At 42.8% G+C, this 15587-nt stretch overlaps 1 protein-coding gene across 1 annotated transcript in view; it reads left to right on the top strand.

Annotated features, from left to right (window-relative positions):
• Window positions 1-15587, top strand: part of LOC128638699 (carnitine O-palmitoyltransferase 1, liver isoform) — a 525225-nt gene that overhangs the window by 456187 nt on the left and 53451 nt on the right. The window contains exon 13 of the mRNA XM_053690821.1: window positions 9391-9507. Coding sequence (XP_053546796.1) covers window positions 9391-9507 — 117 coding nt within the window. The remainder of the gene's footprint in view (window positions 1-9390; window positions 9508-15587) is intronic.

The following is a 15587-nucleotide window of genomic DNA, read 5'->3' as shown; positions in this document are numbered from 1 at the left end:
CAGACAAACATCTTCCTTGTTTGTTGTTTATTCTGGTAAAAGGAGAGGTCAAAAAGCAACTTCTACCTCTCTCTCTTTTTGGCTTAAAAGCATCATCAGATTGGCTTATGAGACTGCCGGACGGCAGCCTCCTGAAAGAATCACAGCTCATTCCACTAGGGCCGTGGCTTCCACATGGGCCTTCAAGAACGAGGCTTCTGTTGATCAGATATGTAAGGCAGCGACTTGGTCTTCACTGCACACTTTTACCAAATTTTACAAATTTGATACTTTTGCTTCTTCTGAGGCTATTTTTGGGAGAAAGGTTTTGCAAGCCGTGGTGCCTTCCATCTAGGTGACCTGATTTGCTCCCTCCCATCATCCGTGTCCTAAAGCTTTGGTATTGGTTCCCACAAGTAAGGATGACGCCGTGGACCGGACACACCTATGTTGGAGAAAACAGAATTTATGTTTACCTGATAAATTACTTTCTCCAACGGTGTGTCCGGTCCACGGCCCGCCCTGGTTTTTTAATCAGGTCTGATGATTTATTTTCTCTAACTACAGTCACCACGGTATCATATGATTTCTCCTATGCAAATATTCCTCCTTTACGTCGGTCGAATGACTGGGGAAGGCGGAGCCTAGGAGGGATCATGTGACCAGCTTTGCTGGGCTCTTTGCCATTTCCTGTTGGGGAAGAGAATATCCCACAAGTAAGGATGACGCCGTGGACCGGACACACCGTTGGAGAAAGTAATTTATCAGGTAAACATAAATTCTGTTTTATAAATCCAAAACATTTCTTGTTTTAATAATAACTTATTTCTGTCCCCTCCTCTAATTGGCCTTCTCACTATATCAATAACCTTTGCTCCCATATTGAACTTATTAGTCATATGCACAGAAAAATGATGTATAGCAATGACTGAATCTTTACTAAAGTTTTTTGTATCATTAATATGCTCTCTTATTCGGGATCTGAGCTGCCTCGATGTTTGACCAGTATACTGCATTTTACATAGATTACACTCCAGGAGGTATACCACAAACTCACTTCTACAGTTTGCATAGAATTTAATCTCAAACTGCTCCTGGGTGACAGAACTAGTAAATGTATTCCCCATGCTAATTGTGTCACAAGTGAGACATGGACCTGTTCCACATCTGAATGTGCCCTTTCTTTGTAACCAGTTCTCTCTTTCATATTTTTTGGATCAAACCATACGGGGGGAAAGTTTACTTGACATCTTCTATGGTATCTGCGGCATTATCTGCTTTTCCCATGTTAAAGGGAAAATGCAAGCGTAAAATTAGAGATTCAGATAGTAAGGTTTCTGTTCCGTCGTCTGCTACTCAGGTTGCCTTCCCTCATTAGTCTGATGAGGAGGATACGTCAGTAGCCTCTAAGGGTAAAATCTCAGATTCAGGCAGTATAATTCCTTCATCTAATGCTGAAGTAGTATCCTTCAGGTTTAAGCTTAAACACCTTCATGTATTGTTAAAGGAGATTTTGGCTACTTTGGCCGACTCAGACCTGCCTGTCGTTGTCAACCCTAAGAAATCTAGTAAACTAAATAAATACTTTGATGTTCCTTCCTCTGTGGAAGTGTTTTCTGTTCCAATGTAATATTCGTTCCTTTCATAACTTCAAAGGAAAGTCTCCCTCTTCCAAGTAGGAACAGTCCAAGTCTTCTTGGAAACCCAATCAGTCTTGGAACAAGGCAAAGCAATCTAAGAAACCCGCTGCTGAGTCTAAATCAGCATGAAGGGTTTGCCCCCGATCCGGGATCGGATCAAGTGGGGGGCAGACTTTCTCTGTTTTATCAAGCATGGATATGAGATGTCCCAGATTCCTGGGCTGTGGACATAGTATCTCAGGGTTACAAAATAAAATTCATGACTTCTCATCCCAGAGGCAGGTTCCACCTCTCATGATTATCTGCAGACCAAATAAAAAGAGGCATTCTTGATCTTGAATTGCGTTCGGGACCTTTCTTCCCTGGGAGTGATATTTCCAATTCCTGTAAGGGAAGAGGGTCTAGTATTCTATTTAAATCTGTTTGTGGTTCCCAAAAAAGAGGGAACTTTTCGTCCTATTCTAGACCTAAAGTGTCTCAAGTTTCTCAGGGTACCGTCCTTCAAAATGGAAACCATTCATTCTATTCTTCCCTTGGTCCAAGAGGGTCAGTTTATGACGACCATAGACTTGAAGGATGCATATCTTTATGTCCCCATCCACAGGGATCATCACAAGTTCCTGAGATTTGCATTTCTAGAAAAACAATTTCATTTTGTAGCTCTCTTGTTTGTCCTTGCCACAGCTCCCATAATTTTCTCAAAGGTTCTGTGGGCTCTCTTGGCAGTGATCAGGTCTTGGGGAATTGCAGTGGCGCCCTACCTGGACGACATATTGGTTCAGGAGCCATCTTTTCAACAAGCAAACTCTCATACAGAGATCTTGTTGTCTTTTCTATGTTCCCACGAATGGAAAGTGAATCTGGAAAAGAGTTCCCTTGTTCCAGCTACAAGAGTAGTTTTCCTAGGGACCATAATAGATTCCCTATCTATGAACATTTTTCTGACAGAGGTCAGAAAATCCAAAATTCTTTCTTTTTCCCTCTCTCTGCGGTCTACTGTTTGGCCATCAGTGGCTTAATGTATGGAGGTAATTAGTCTGATGGTCGCTTCCATGGACATCATTACCATTGCTCAATTCCATTTGAGAGCTCTGCAGTTATGCATGCTCAGACAATGGAACGGGGACCATTCGGATCTGTCTCAAAAGGTTAGATCTAGATCAGTTGACAAGAGACTCTCTCCTGTGGTGGCTTTCTCAGGAGCATCTGTCTTGGGGCACATGCTTCCAGAGACCTTCCTGGGTGATTGTAACCACGGCGGACGCCAGCCTGTTGGGCTGGGGAGCAGTCTGGCACTCGATAAAGGTGCAGGGGTTATGGACTCGGGAGGAGTCTGCTCTCCCCATAAATATCCTGGAGTTGAGAGTGATTTACAATGCTCTGATGGCTTGGCCTCAGTTGCCCTTAGCCCGGTTTATCAGGTTCCAGTCAGACAATATCACCTCAGTGGATTACATCAACCACCAGGGAGGAACTCGGAGTTCCTTAGCCATGGAGGAGGTGGTTTGGATTGTTTAGTGGGTGGAAGTTCACAATTTCTGTCTTTTTGCCATCCACATTCCAGGTGTGGACAACTGGGAAGTGGACTTCCTGAGCAGACAGAAATTTCATCCCAAGGAGTGGGCTCTCCATCCGGAGGTGTTCTCCAGGTTAACACTCAAATGGGGGGTGTTTCGTCATGGCTTTCGTCATAGGAGGATGGAAGAGAAGTGCCGAAGATCGGAGTAGTCCCTTATGGAGGGTAGTACTCTTCGCATTGGAACTGGAGTTTTAAGTAGTCCTGTCAGCCTCTCAGTGAGATCCTGGGCGAAAGTTAGAGTCCGGAGATGCAGGGAGAGTCTTTCTGTCAAACCATTTCGACTCATATTAACAGCTCCACAAGCAATCAACATTGAAGAGTTTCGCTGCCTGCTTTTTACACTCAAGTCCATGTCAGGAGCGAGGTTACTAACCTGTCACACTTGAAGGACCGTGTTCCTGTTCCACGGCGTAGATTCTGGTAAGATCGTTTCATTTTTTTATTACATAATGATAACACGGAATATAGGGTCACAGTGTGATGCCTTTTTATCTTTATAGAATCAAGGGTTAATATTCCTATTAAGGGGTTTATACATGATATTGTTTATTGTGTCATTGCTGCATTATGTGCGAGATGATGCTCTGGCAATGTTTGGACATTTTTAGGGGAATTATGGAAGTATGGCGCGACCGTTTTTTTGGTGCGTTTTCTCCTAAGGCAGGAGCGGTCCTGTCAGGCGTTTCATGTGACCAGGTGTGGCTATTCATGAATGCAGGGAACGCACCTCATGGGACGGGGAACCCTCAGAGGTGGACGGCACAGTAGTACTAGACATCTGTTTACTTTTAGATGTTGTAACTTTATTAAGGCATGTGGAACATTGTTGAGCAGGCTGTTCTACCAGAACCTCCTCACAATAAACACTAGGGATGGGTAAATGTTTTGTAACATTCGAAAAATGAAACAAATTTTAACAAGAGACGAAACGGTTTCTGTAGTCCGGGTCATAGGAGGTGGTGAGTGCCCCGGCCATTGGAGGTTATAAAGGTGCCTGTTTATAAGGTTAATCTAGTCCGTAATAAAAGTGCAAGCTATGGAGGACTCTGACGCGTTAGAGGGTTCTCCCTCTTTAACAAGATCTCATTCCTGTGTTTATTGTGAGAAAGTTCTGGTAGAACAGCCTTCTCAACTATGTTCCACATGCCTTAATAAAGTTACAACATCTAAAAGTAAACGGATGTCTAGTACTACTGAGCCGTCCACCTCTGAGGGTTCTTTGTCCCGTGAAGTGCGTTCCCTGCATTCATCTCCAATTGCTCATGCATGGTCCAACCATTACTCCTGCGGGAGAGATTCGTTGGCCATCGGATTTTGCAGATCAACTGCAAACAGCTGTATCGAAAGTGATCCATGCCTTACCAAGTTCTGCTAAGCGCAAGCGTAGAGTGTTTCAGGGCTGCCCGGCCCAGGGATTGTCTACGCCTGTGGACATTTCTAAAGCATTATACGATGACAAGGCCCACTCCAACTCTTCGGAGGAGGCTCCTTCTGGGTCGGAGTCCGTGTCAATAAATCTCTGACTGCAGAGGAGCCTGACTTTAGGTTTAGTATGGAAAATTTGCACTTTTTGCTGAAACAAGTGCTTGCTACTCTGGCGGTTCCGGAACTGAAACTTCCAGAAGAACCTGCAATTCCTAAGCTTAATAAGGTGTATGAGTACAGGGTGGTGCCTCAGGCCTTCCCGGGTTCCTGTTAAGATGGCAAATATTATTAAGAATGAATGGGAGCGATTAGGTTCTTCCTTTTCCCCTTCTTCCTTTAAGAAGCTGTTCCCCTTCCCGGACACTCAGCTGGAGCTGTGGGGTACTGTCCCTAAGGTGGATGGTGCTATCTCCACGCTCGCAAAGCGGACAACTATTCCCCTTGAGGATAAAAATAAGTTGGAAAACATGTTAAGAAAAATGTTTCAACACACAGGGTTTCTTTTTCAGCCGGCAGCGGCTGTAGCCACGGTCGCCGATACTGCAACATATTGGTGTAAATTCCTGTGTAAAATGGTCGAGGGGGAGACTTCCATCAACGAGATACAGGATAAGATTAAGGCGCTGAGAATCGCAAGTTCTTTCATATGTGATGCCAATATGCATATTATTTGCCTGAACGCTAAGGTGTCAGGTTTTTCCGTTTTAGCTCTCAGGGCTCTGTGGCTAAAGTCTTGGTCTGCGGACAGAGGCTGTTGTCCCTGCCTTTTCAAGGAAAGATTCTGTTCGGTCCAGGATTGGATTCGATCATATCCACGGTTACGGGAGGCAAGGGAGCTTTCCTACCGCAGGTTAAGAAGGCTAAGCCTAAAGGATCTACAAGGAAAATGGTCCCGGGAGGAATCTCTCCTTCCGATAAATATTCTGGAACTCCGAGCAATCTACAATGCTCTGAAGGCATGGCCTCTTCTGGGGTCGTTCAGCCTTATCAGATTCCAGACCGACAACATTACCTCGGTGGCTTACATCAAGTATCAGGGGGGTACGAGGAGCTCCCTAGTTATGAGGGAGGTGTCTCGTATCTTGGAATGGGTGTAGTCCCATAACTGCTCGATCTCAGCGATTCACATTCCAGGTGTGGACAACTGGGAAGCAGACTTTCTCAGCAGACAATCCTTCCATCCGGGGGAACGGTCCCTTCACCCCGAAGTGTTTGCAGAGATTTGTCTCAGGTGGGGAATGCTGGAGATAGATCTCATGGTGTCCAGACTCAATTGCAAGCTACCCCGATACGGGTCGAGGTCCGGGGATCCACAGGCAGAGCTAATAGATGTCTTAGCATTGCTTTGGGGGGTTAAGCCTAGCTTACATTTTTCCACCGTTACCACTTCTACCTCGTGTTGTGGCACGAATCAGGAGCGGGCTTCGGCCATTCTGATTGCTCCGTCGTGGCTGCAGAGGACGTGGTTTGTGGATTTGTTGGGGATGTCATCCTCTCCACCATGGAGGTTACTCTGTCGCAGGGATCTGCTGCAACAGGGGCCCTTTCAACATCAAAACCTCGATTCTCTGAGGCTGACTGGGTGGAGATTGAACACCTAGTCTTGGCCAAGAGAGGCTTTTCAGAAAGTGTGATTGATACTCTAACTCAGGCAAGGAAGCCAGTCACTCGTCGCATCTACCATAAGGTGTGGAGCACTTACTTGTCCTGGTGTGAGAAGCATGGATATCCTTGGCATAAGATGAAGGTATCCAGGATTCTCTCCTTTCTCCAAGACAGTTTGGAGAAAGGTCTTTCCGCTAGTTCCTTAAAGGGACAGATTTCAGCATTGTCAGTCTTGTTGCCTAGGAGACTCCCCTGAGCTCCCTGAAATCCAATTATTTGTTCAAGCCCTGTCTAGAATCAGGCCTGTCTTTAGACAGTCTGCTCCCCGTGGAGCTTAAACTTGGTCCTTAAGGTTTTGCAGAGGGTTCCGTTTGAGCCTATGCATTCCCTTGACATTAAGATTCTGTCCTGGAAGGTTCTCTTCCTGTTGGCCATTGCATCGGCATGCAGAGTATCTGAACTGGCTGCCTTGCAATGTGAGACGCCTTATCTGGTTTTTCATGCGGATAAGGCTGTGCTTCGCACTGGTTTGGGGTTTCTTCCCAAGGTGGTGTCTAACCATAACATCAATCAGGAAATAGTGGTTCCATCATTGTGTCCTAACCCTTCTTCTTCTAAGGAGAGGTTACTTCATAATCTGGATGTGGTTCATGCCCTGAAATTCTATCTTCAGGCTATGAAGGATTTCAGACAGTCTACATCTTTTTGTGGTGTATTCAGGGAAGCGCAAGGGGCAGAAAGCCTCTTCTACTTCTTTGTCCTTTTGGTTGAGGAGCTTGATTCGCTTTGCCTATGAGATAGGGGGACATAAGCCTCCTCAGAGGGTCACTGCTCATTCAACTAGAGCTGTGGCTTCGTCTTGGGCCTTCAAGAATTTGGCCTCTATGGAGCAAATTTGTAAAGGGGCTACCTGGTCCTCCTTACACACTTTTACAAAGTTTTACAAATTTTACATTTTTGCTTCTGCGGAAGCTGTTTTTGGGAGAGAGGTTTTGCAGGCGGTGGTGCCCTCAGATTAGGGTCCGCCTTTTCCCTCCCGGTTTCATTCAGTGTCCTCTAGAGCTTGTGTATATGTTCCCAACAGTAATGAATGAAGCCGTGGACTCTCCTCCCCTTTAGATGGAAAACATAAATTATGCTTACCTGATCATTTCATTTCCATCGAGGGGAGGAGAGTCCATGGCTCCCGTCCGTGTTTCTGATGGGCGGACTTAATTTAATTTATCTTCAGGCACTGTTTATACCCTGATATTTCTCCTACTGTTCCTTGTTCCCTCGGAAGAATGACTGGGGGATGAGGGAAGTGAGGGAGGTATTTAAGCCTTTGGCTGGGGTGTCTTTGCCTTTGTCCTGGTGGCCAGGTTCTTAATTCCCAACAGTAATGAATGAAGCCGTGGACTCTCCTCCCCTCGATGGAAATTAAATTATCAGGTAAGCATAATTAGTTTTTTCATCGTTATATTCAATAAAACTATAGTAAGCCAGCAGTGAAATGACACATCATAACAAATTGATATGTTGTTTATTCCTACATGAGACTAATTATTCAGCTGTGGCTTGTATAGTATTGCTATAGTTCTTTAAAAGACATGGTTTAAACCAATTTCTTATTAAAACTGTAATTTAATACATTGTAAAAATAGTATCCTTGTGCAGACACCAAAACAGGAAGTATCAGTATTTTTAAAGGGACACTGAACCCAATTTTTTTTCTATCGTGATTCAGATAGAGCATGCAATTTTAAGCAACTTTCTAATTTACTCCTATTATCAAATTATTTTCATTCTCTTGGTATCTTTATTTGAAATGCAAGAATGTACGTTTAGATGCCGGCCCATTTTTGGTGAACACACTGTATTGTTCTTGCTGATTGGTGGGTAAATTCACCTGCCAATAAACAAGTGCTTTCCATGGTTCTGAACCAAAAAATAGCTTAGATGCCTTCTTTTTCAAATAAAGAAAGCAAGAGAACGAAGAAACATTGATATTAGGGGTAAATTAGAAAGTTGTTTAAAATTGCATGCTCTATATGAATCACAAAAGAAAAATTTGGGTTCAGTGTCCCTTTAAGAAACGGATCAAAATAAAAATAAAAAATTTAAATATTTCTATCCCTATCACTTGAAACAGTAATTTTACTTGCAGTTATTAGATAAGTTTTCATGATGATTAATATTTTAACAAAATAAATATAAGAATCCACTAATAATCATCAAATGTATTTTAAAAGAGATTTTTCGACAGCCATGTTTAAAATTTTAGTAATCTGAAAAGTGCTGGTACTTAATATATTTACTATGAAAACTCAAAATCTGATTATTTGACCAGAAAAAGCATTTTTCAAAACATATATTTGTCAGGGCTGAAATCAGCAGTAATGTAGAGCAAACACAGAACATTTAAGAAATAATTATTTATTCCACACTTTAAAACTAGTACAAAAGCTAAGGTCACAGCTCACATAATATCTGCTGTTTTTCCTGTCCCAGATATGGCTACACCTGTTTATCAATTATTTTTTTAAAGCTGTTGACCCACATTGCCAGAAATTAGATTAAACATATTAAAGGGACAGTCAAGTCAAAAATAAACTTTCATGAATCAAATAGGGCATGCCATTTTAAACAACTTTCCAATTTACTTTTATCACCAATTTTGCTTTGTTCACTTGGTATTTTTAGTTGAAAGCTAAACCTAGGTAGGCTCATATGTTAATTTCTTAGACATTGAAGGCCACCTCTTATCTGAAAGCATTTTGACAGTTTTTCACCACTAGAGGGTGTTAGTTCATATGTGTCATAGATAACATTGTGCTCATGCCCATGTAGTTACCCAGGAGTCAGCACTAATTGGCTAAACTGCCAGTCCGTCAAAAGAACTGAAATAAGGGGGCAGTTTGCATAGGCTTAGATACAAGGTAATTACAGCGGTAAAAAGTGTATTATTATAACAGTGTTGGTTATGCAAAACTGGGGAATAGGTAATAAAAGGATCATTTTTTTAAACCCCAAAAATTCTGGTGTTGAATGTTCCTTTAATTGTGATTAGTCAGATTTTATTAGAAGCCTGCCAAAAACATTTCCAATATACAGCTGGATTATAGTTTAGGCCAACATGTTATTTCTTGGTAAATGTTTAAAGTCTATATTGTTTTTTCCTAGTGGATGTTGGCTACAGATTGCTTTCAGCTTGGATATAATGATGAGGGACACTGTAAGGGTAAAGCCGATTCTACTTTGCCTCTGCCACAAAGAATGCAGTGGGACATCTCTAATGAGGTATATGTAAACTTCACATACTGTTTTTAAATGTTTGCTTATGCAGTTTGACCGTCATGTAAGTTTGATAAATATTTATATGTACCTCGGCTGTCTCAGATATTGAGGGCCAGTCACAGTTTGGACACTAAAGCCCACCTTTTGCTTTTAAAGGGATTGTTTAGTTATACATAATGAAACAACTTTGCAATATATTTTCATTATTTTTGCCCCCTTCCCATGTCATTTTGCTCTTAAAATTTCTCAAAATGTTTTCAGAACTTGAAATGCACTTTCTTCTGTTAAGTGTGATCAGTCCACGGGTCATCATTACTTGTGGGATATTAACTGCTCCCCTACAGGAAGTGCAAGAGGATTCACCCAGCAGAGTTGCTATATAGCTCCTCCCCTCTACGTCACCCCCAGTCATTCTCTTGCACCCAACGACTAGATAGGATGTGTGAGAGGACTATGGTGATATATTTAGTTTTTATATCTTCAATCAAAAGTTTGTTGTTTTATAATAGCACCGGAGTGTGTTATTCCTTCTCTGGTAGAATTTGAAGAAGAATCTACCTGAGTTTTTTTCTATGATTTTAGCCGGAGTAGTTAAGATCATATTGCTGTTTCTCGGCCATCTGAGGAGAGGCAAACTTCAGATCAGGGGACAGCAGGCAGATTAATCTGCAAAGAGGTATGTAGCAGTTTATTATTTTCTGACATGGAATTGATGAGAAAATCCTGCCATACCGTTATAATGTAAACCCAGCCTTGAATGCAGTAGATGTAGCTGATATCAGGCTGTCATGTATGTATATTTTATACTTCTCTGGTTTTTAGACTGTATACATAGACTTAACCTAATTTGCAGGGACTTGCAATAGGTTTTAAATGACAATTAATTATTGAGGTAAAACGTTTTTTTGCTGGCATGTAAAAACGTTTTTTTCTCTGAGGTACTGGGTGAAAAAATGTTTTGGGCACTATTTTTCCACTTGGCAATAGTTTTGATTTAAATTAGAGCAGTTCACTGATCCCTCTCACTGTTATGTGTGGGGGGGAGGGGCCATTTTGGTGCTTTCACTATGCATCAGAAAAAACTCAGAGATTCATTTTCTTCCTGCATGATCCGGTTCATCTCTACAGAGTTCAGGGATCTCCAAAGCCTTTTTTGAGGGAAGTAATCATTACAGCACAGCTGTGCTGATTGTATTGACTGTGATAAAAAAACGTTTATTTGTGTATTTTTTTCTGCTGCCTGGGTTAGTTATCATTTGCTGAGGGGAACAATCCTTTGCTAAAACTGTATATTCTGACAAAGATTGATGCTATAACTTAATTATTTTAACTGTTATAATATTTTTCTGTGCTTCTTAAAGGCACAGTTCGTTTTCATATTATTTGTAAATTACTTTGTAAAGTATTTCCAAGTTGCTGTTTATTTGCTAGTGTGTTAAACATGTCTGATTCAGAGGAATATCTCTGTGCTATATGTGTTAATGCCAAAGTGGAGCCCAATAGAAATTTATGTACTAAATGTATTGATGCTACTTTAAAAAACAGTCAATCTGTACAAATTGAACATATTTCACCAAACAACGAGGGGAGAGTTATGCCGGCTAACTCGCCTCACGTGTCAGTACCTGCATCTCCCGCTCAGGAGGTGCGTGATATTGTAGCGCCGAGTACATCTGGGCGGCCATTACAAATCACATTACAAGATATGGCTACTGTTATGACTGAAGTTTTGGCTAAACTACCAGAACTAAGAGGTAAACGTGATCACTCTGGGGTGAGAACAGAGTGCGCTGATAATGCAAGGGCCATGTCTGATACTGCGTCACAGTTTGCAGAACGTGAAGACGGAGAGCTTCATTCTGTGGGTGACGGTTCTGATCCAAATAAACTGGACTCAGACATTTCAAATTTTAAATTTAAGCTTGAGAACCTCCGTGTGTTACTAGGGGAGGTATTAGCGGCTCTGAATGATTGTAACACAGTTGCAATCCCAGAAAAAATGTGTAGGTTGGATAAATATTTTGCGGTACCGACGAGTACTGACGTTTTTCCTATACCTAAGAGACTTACTGACATTGTTACTAAGGAGTGGGATAGACCCGGTGTGCCTTTCTCACCCCCTCCTATATTTAGAAAAATGTTTCCAATAGACGCCGCCACACGGGATTTATGGCAAATGGTCCCTAAGGTGGAGGGAGCAGTTTCTACTTTAGCTAAGCGTACCACTATCCCAGTGGAGGATAGCTGTGCTTTTTCAGATCCAATGGATAAAAAATTAGAGGGTTACCTTAAGAAAATGTTTGTTCAACAAGGATTTATATTGCAACCTCTTGCATGTATTGCGCCTGTCACGGCTGCAGCAGCATTTTGGTTTGAGTCTCTGGAAGAGACACTTCAATCATCCACACTAGATGACATCACACACAAACTTAAATTCCTTAAGTTAGCTAATTCATTTATTTCAGATGCCGTAGTACATTTAACTAAACTTGCGGCTAAAAATTCAGGATTCGCCATTCAGACACGCAGAGCTCTGTGGCTGAAATCCTGGTCAGCTGATGTTACGTCTAAATCTAAATTGCTTAATATTCCTTTCAAAGGGCAGACCTTATTCGGGCCCGGCTTGAAAGAGATTATTGCTGACATTACAGGAGGTAAAGGTCATGCCCTGCCTCAGGACAAGGCCAAAGCCAAGGCTAGACAGTCCAATTTTCGTTCCTTTCGTAATTTCAAAGCAGGAGCAGCATCAACTTCCTCTGCACCAAAACAGGAAGGAGCTGTTGCTCGCTACAGACAAGGCTGGAAACCTAACCAGTCCTGGAACAGGGGCAAACAGGCCAGAAAACCTGCTGCTGCCCCTAAGACAGCATGAATTGAGGGCCCCCGATCCGGGACCGGATCTAGTGGGGGGCAGTCTTTCCCTCTTCGCCCAGGCTTGGGCAAGAGATGTTCAGGATCCCTGGGCGTTAGAGATCATATCTCAGGGATACCTTCTGGACTTCAAATCCTCTCCCCCAAGAGGGAGATTTCATCTGTCAAGGTTGTCAACAAACCTAACAAAGAAGGAAGCGTTTCTACGCTGCGTACAAGATCTTTTATTAATGGGAGTGATCCATCCAGTTCCGCGGTTGGAACAAGGACAAGGGTTTTACTCAAATCTGTTTGTAGTTCCCAAAAAAGAGGGAACCTTCAGGCCAATCTTGGATTTAAAGATCCTAAACAAATTCCTAAGAGTTCCATCGTTCAAGATGGAAACTATTCGAACAATTTTGCCCATGATCCAAGAGGGTCAGTACATGACCACAGTGGATTTAAAGGATGCTTACCTTCACATACCGATTCACAGAAGTCATTACCGGTATCTAAGGTTTGCCTTTTTAGACAGGCATTACCAGTTTGTAGCTCTTCCATTCGGACTGGCTACGGCTCCAAGAATCTTCACAAAGGTTCTGGGCACTCTTCTGGCGGTACTAAGACCGCGAAGAATTTCAGTAGCTCCGTACTTAGACGACATACTGATACAAGCTTCAAGCTTTCAAACTGCCAAATCTCATACAGAGATAGTACTGGCATTTCTAAGGTCGCATGGATGGAAAGTGAACGAAGAGAAAAGTTCTCTCTTTCCACTCACAAGAGTTCCCTTCCTGGGGACTCTGATAGATTCTGTAGAAATGAAAATTTACCTGACAGAGGACAGGTTAACAAAACTTCAAAATGCATGCCGTGTCCTTCATTCCATTCAACACTCTAAATCTGAATCAAGAGACCAGAAATTCTCTTCTATGGTGGCTTTATCGGCCACATCTGTCCAGGGGAATGCCATTCAGCAGGCCAGACTGGTCAATTGTAACAACAGACGCCAGCCCACTAGGTTGGGGCGCTGTCTGGAATTCTCTGAAGGCTCAGGGACTATGGAATCAGGAGGAGAGTTTTCTTCCAATAAACATTCTGGAATTGAGAGCAGTCCTCAATGCTCTTCTGGCTTGGCCCCAGTTAACAACTCGGGGGTTCATCAGGTTCCAGTCGGACAACATCACGACTGTAGCTTATATCAACCATCAGGGAGGGACAAGAAGCTCCCTAGCAATGATGGAAGTATCGAAGATAATTCGCTGGGCAGAGTCTCACTCTTGCCACCTGTCTGCAATCCACATCCCGGGAGTGGAGAACTGGGAGGCGGATTTCTTAAGTCGTCAGACTTTTCATCCGGGGGAGTGGGAACTTCATCCAGAGGTCTTTGCCCAAATACTTCGACGTTGGGGCAAACCAGAGATAGATCTCATGGCGTCTCGACAGAACGCCAAGCTTCCGCGCTACGGGTCCAGATCCAGGGATCCGGGAGCGGTCCTGATAGATGCCTTGACAGCACCATGGACCTTCAGGATGGCTTATGTGTTTCCACCTTTCCCGATGCTTCCTCGATTGATTGCCAGAATCAAACAGGAGAAAGCATCAGTGATTCTAATAGCGCCTGCATGGCCACGCAGGACTTGGTATGCAGATCTGGTGGACATGTCATTCTGTCCACCTTGGTCGTTACCTCTGAAACAGGACCTTCTGATTCAGGGTCCTTTCAAACATCAAAATCTAACTTTTCTGAAGCGGACTGCTTGGAAATTGAACGCTTGATCTTATCAAAGCGTGGTTTTTCTGAGTCAGTTATTGATACCTTAATACAGGCTAGGAAGCCTGTTACCAGAAAGATTTACCATAAAATATGGCGTAAATACCTATATTGGTGCGAATCCAAAGGTTACTCTTGGAGTAAGGTTAGGATTCCTAGGATATTGTCTTTTCTACAAGAAGGTTTAGAAAAGGGGTTATCCGCTAGTTCCTTAAAGGGACAGATCTCAGCTCTGTCCATTCTGTTACACAAGCGTCTGTCAGAAGTTCCAGACGTTCAGGCTTTTTGTCAGGCTTTGGCCAGGATTAAACCTGTGTTTAAAGCTGTGGCTCCACCATGGAGTTTAAACCTTGTTCTTAACGTTTTACAGGGTGTTCCGTTTGAACCCCTTCATTCCATTGATATAAAGTTGTTATCTTGGAAAGTTCTATTTTTAATGGCTATTTCCTCGGCTCGAAGAGTCTCTGAGTTATCAGCCTTACATTGTGATTCTCCTTATTTGATTTTTCACTCGGATAAGGTAGTTCTGCGTACTAAACCTGGGTTCTTACCTAAGGTAGTCACTAACAGGAATATCAATCAGGAGATTGTTGTTCCATCCTTGTGCCCAAATCCTTCTTCGAGGAAGGAACGTCTTTTGCACAATCTGGATGTAGTTCGTGCCCTTAAATTTTATTTACAGGCAACTAAAGATTTTCGACAAACGTCTTCCCTGTTTGTCGTTTACTCTGGTCAGAGGAGAGGTCAAAAAGCTTCTGCTACCTCTCTCTCTTTTTGGCTTCGTAGCATAATTCGTTTAGCTTATGAGACTGCTGGACAGCAGCCTCCTGAAAGAATTACAGCTCATTCCACTAGAGCTGTGGCTTCCACTTGGGCCTTTAAGAATGAGGCCTCTGTTGAACAGATTTGCAAGGCTGCAACTTGGTCTTCGCTTCATACTTTTTCCAAATTTTACAAATTTGACACTTTTGCTTCCTCGGAGGCTATTTTTGGGAGAAAGGTTCTTCAGGCAGTGGTTCCTTCTGTATAAAGAGCCTGCCTATCCCTCCCGTCATCCGTGTACTTTTGCTTTGGTATTGGTATCCCACAAGTAATGATGACCCGTGGACTGATCACACTTAACAGAAGAAAACATAATTTATGCTTACCTGATAAATTCCTTTCTTCTGTAGTGTGATCAGTCCACGGCCCGCCCTGTTTTTTTAAGGCAGGTAAATATTTTTTAAATTATACTCCAGTCACCACTACACCCTTGGCTTCTCCTTTCTCGTTGGTCCTTGGTCGAATGACTGGAGGTGACGTAGAGGGGAGGAGCTATATAGCAACTCTGCTGGGTGAATCCTCTTGCACTTCCTGTAGGGGAGCAGTTAATATCCCACAAGTAATGATGACCCGTGGACTGATCACACTACAGAAGAAAGGAATTTATCAGGTAAGCATAAATTATGTTTTCTGGCTT

Source organism: Bombina bombina, chromosome 8 (assembly GCF_027579735.1).
Source record: "Bombina bombina isolate aBomBom1 chromosome 8, aBomBom1.pri, whole genome shotgun sequence".
Taxonomy (NCBI): Eukaryota; Metazoa; Chordata; class Amphibia; order Anura; family Bombinatoridae; genus Bombina; species Bombina bombina.
The sequence above is the reverse complement of the archived record's forward strand: the minus strand, read 5'-3'. Positions and strand labels throughout refer to the sequence as shown.